The sequence below is a fragment of the Pipistrellus hanaki genome (genome assembly GCF_964339955.1).
Source record: "Pipistrellus hanaki genome assembly, chromosome: 3".
Taxonomy (NCBI): Eukaryota; Metazoa; Chordata; class Mammalia; order Chiroptera; family Vespertilionidae; genus Pipistrellus; species Pipistrellus hanaki.
This window is the reverse complement of record NC_140505.1, coordinates 138994468-138998079: the sequence shown is the minus strand read 5'-3', so window position 1 is coordinate 138998079 and position 3612 is coordinate 138994468. Positions and strand designations below refer to the sequence as shown.

Sequence of the window (3612 nt, the reverse complement as noted above, 5' to 3'; positions counted from 1 at the left end):
GAGAAACTATAGAAAGAAGCAGTCAGGAGAAGAGCTGAAAAAATGTGGGGGGGGGGGTGTGTGTGCGCGTGTGTGCGTGTGTGTGCAGGCATGAGAGAGTTTAGAGGTGTTCAGGAGAAAAACACACACATGTGCAATAAACAAAAATGGAAAACAAATTTCTTTAATCATAGAGCTGGAACAGAGACTTCAAGTGATGATATAGAACCAAGGGTATCTCACATATATTAATATTTTTAAAAGCAAAGTGTCAAGATATTTTGCTCCCATTTAAGGTCAGACCCATAGGCATGAACGATAGCCCCCTACAGAGCAGAATTTAAATTGTAGATATGTTTAAATAATGGAATTCTAAAAACCTGAATATGATAGGTTTCATACTTTTTAAATGGTCTATAAGATGTCTCAATGTTACATGCAGATATAACTGAAGTCAAGAATCAGCAATGGGGAATGGTACTGTAGCATTCGTTCTGCTGGGCCTGACGAATGACCTTCAGCTGCAGGTTCTGATTTTTGTCTTTTTCCTTCTCACCTACATGCTGAGCATAACTGGGAACCTCATTATCATCTCCCTCATCTTACTGGATTCTCATCTCAAAACAGCCATGTACTATTTCCTACAAAATTTCTCCTTCTTGGAGATCTCGTTCACATCTGCATGTATTCCCAGGTACTTGTACAACATAGCAACAGGTGACAAGCTCATCACCTACAATGCCTGTGTCAGCCAAGTATTTTTCACTGACCTCTTTGGTGTAACTGAGTTTTTCCTCCTGGCGGCCATGTCCTATGACCGCTATGTGGCCATCTGCAAACCCCTGCATTATGTGACCATCATGAGCAGCACAGTCTGCAGAAGACTTGTCTTCTGTTGTTGGGTAGCAGGTCTATTCATTATAATCCCCCCACTTAGCCTAGGCCTCAACCTGGAATTCTGTGATTCTAATGTCATTGATCATTTTATCTGTGATGCAGCTCCCCTCCTGAAAATTTCTTGTTCCAATACTTGGTTCATGGAACAGACTGTTATGATTTGTGCTGTGCTGACCCTTCTTATGACACTCATGTGTGTAGTGCTGTCCTACATTTATATCATCAAGACAATTTTGAGATTCCCTTCTGTTCATCAAAGGAAAAAGGCCTTTTCCACCTGTCTTTCCCACATGATTGTGGTCTCCATCACCTATGGCAGCTGCATCTTCATCTATATCAAACCGTCTGCAAAGGAGTCAGTGGCTATTAACAAGGGTGTGACAGTGCTCACTACATCCATCGCTCCACTGCTCAACCCTTTCATTTACACCTTGAGAAACAAGCAAGTAAAACAAGCCTTCAATAACTCAGTCAAAAGAATTGTGATGTTTTCAAGAAATAAGAGAATGTGAAGCCAAATAAACACTTATATAGTGAACTTTCCAAATTCCATACTCAGGTTCACTTATTCAAAACACTTATTAGTCCTAATCTGTTGCCATCTTCCTCACAACCTTCTTTTAAGATCCTCCTATACACAGGCATATTAGTAGCTTCTTATCTTTATTGTTGAAACTATTATAGATTTCCCCACTGTTGACCCCCTCCACCCCACTTCCGTTCACTCCCCAGGCTCCCCTGGCCACTACACACTATTGTTTATCCATGGTCTATACATATATGCATATAAATCATTTGCTTAATCTCTTCCTACACCCTCCTCCCTGCCCCCACCCCCCAACCCCCACCAACAGGGCAGTCTGTTACATGGAATGTTTCTGGATCTGTTTTGTTCATCAGTTTATTTTCTTTAAAATTAAATCCTGATTTTGCCTCCAAATTAGGAACGCCAAAATAAAAATAATAAAATAAGAAGTATATCTCCAAATTAGAAATATAAAAAGATAAATACATAGGTTAGTAAAGATTTACATTTTCCAGCAAGAGAGTATGTAACAGTGACCATTGTTTTTTCCAATCCAAAACTTTCAAGTTATTTATTCATTGATTCACTTAACAAATACATATTGGGTACTATCTTTGAAAGAGCTACTGTTTTAAGCACTAAAAACAGAGAAGGGTTAACCAACTAGCAAAAAACATATTCCCCTATACCCTCAGGGGTAAACAAAACCAATCCTATGTTAAATAACGCAAAATAGTTAACTTGCACTCAAATATTTTTTTTCATAGAAGGGGATATAAATCTTATAATAATGGGAAAACATCTGAAATACTAAAGCTTAAAAATTATAAGATTTGTGTCAATATCAAATTGCTAATAACCTCCGAAACCGGTTTGGCTCAGTGGATAGAGTGTCGGCCTGTGGACTGAAAGGTCCCAGGTTCAATTCTGGTCAAGAGCATGTATCTTGCTTGTGGGCACATCCCCAGTAGGGGGTGTGCAAGAGGCAGCTGATCGATGTCTCTCATCAATGTTTCTAACTCTCTATCTCTCTCTCTTCCTCTCTGTAAGAAATCAATAAAATATATATTTTTTTTAAATGCTAATAACCAAAACTTTTAACTGTTATACATTTTCCTCAAAAAAATCCATATAGTTAAAGAAAAGATAGTGACAATAGATAATTACTATTTTGAGGAATTTAAACATTTTAGTATTATAAAAACTCTGCCAGATGTAGACACATATACCAAAATGCCAACAGAGAATGTCACTAAAAAGGAACAGCTTTCAAATGGAATATGAAAAGCATAGTTTAAATATTACATCTTTTTTATATATGAAAAGTTATACATGGGAAGAACCCAAACTCTTTACCATATTTCCTCCAAAAAAAATAGAAGTTCATAGGTTATCATCTGTTACTATTTCCTGCATCCCACTGATGGGGAAAACAAGACATTTGGGGGGGGGGGGCGCGCGGGTGGCTAGCATTCTGAATCTGTGCCAGTAGACTAATGTACATTCTTGATAGCTTTTAATTAAGTCACTGCCCCTTTCTTCACAATCTGGTCTTGAAAGACCTGTTTACCTAAGTACTCCCCTTTTACAGAGGCCATAAACCATGAACCATACACAACCCCAGAGGGGGTTATCAGTGCTGGCGCCAGGCCAGGCCTTTTGGTGTGGTCTCATCCCAACATACAGGGCTTTTGCAAAGCCTACGAAAGGTCTGGAAGTCCCATCCATATTTGGGGGACAAAGAAAACAAAGGGTATAAATAGAGAGCTTCCTCCATATTGGTTTGGTCAGGATTTGGAAACTCCCCTGAGTCACTGTACTAGTACCGTGTTTCCCTGAACATAAGACATCCTCCGAAAATAAGACTTACTTACAGGTTTCCTTCTGAGTGAAATATAAGGCATCCCCCGAAAATAAGGGCCCCCCTAGGCTAAACATGAGAGATTTGGTCCACTGATTCTGAAAGAAATGGAGTCACAAGAAATTCATCAGGAAATTTAGGAATTAGATTGTTATGATGATGTTCCAGAAGATGATGACATGATTGTCATGGAATAAATGAGTAAATTCTTGATACTGTAAGATTCAGTTTGTCTGCTTGTGATGACAACTACCTTCCTACCGTACCGTATACAGGTAATAAATTTCCGTTATTTTCTTTAACAATAAATGTGTACCGTATTCTTCTTCATGGAAAAATAAGACATCCC

At 38.6% G+C, this 3612-nt stretch overlaps 1 protein-coding gene across 1 annotated transcript; it reads left to right on the top strand.

Moving 5' to 3' along the window:
• Positions 1-446: 446 nt before the first annotated feature.
• On the top strand, positions 447-1388 carry LOC311618748 (olfactory receptor 6C2-like; the record flags this gene model as incomplete). The annotated part of the gene is made up of 1 exon (XM_084876328.1): positions 447-1388. One exon carries the CDS (start codon positions 447-449, stop codon positions 1386-1388), a length of 942 nt encoding a protein of 313 aa, XP_084732454.1.
• Positions 1389-3612: the final 2224 nt, after the last annotated feature.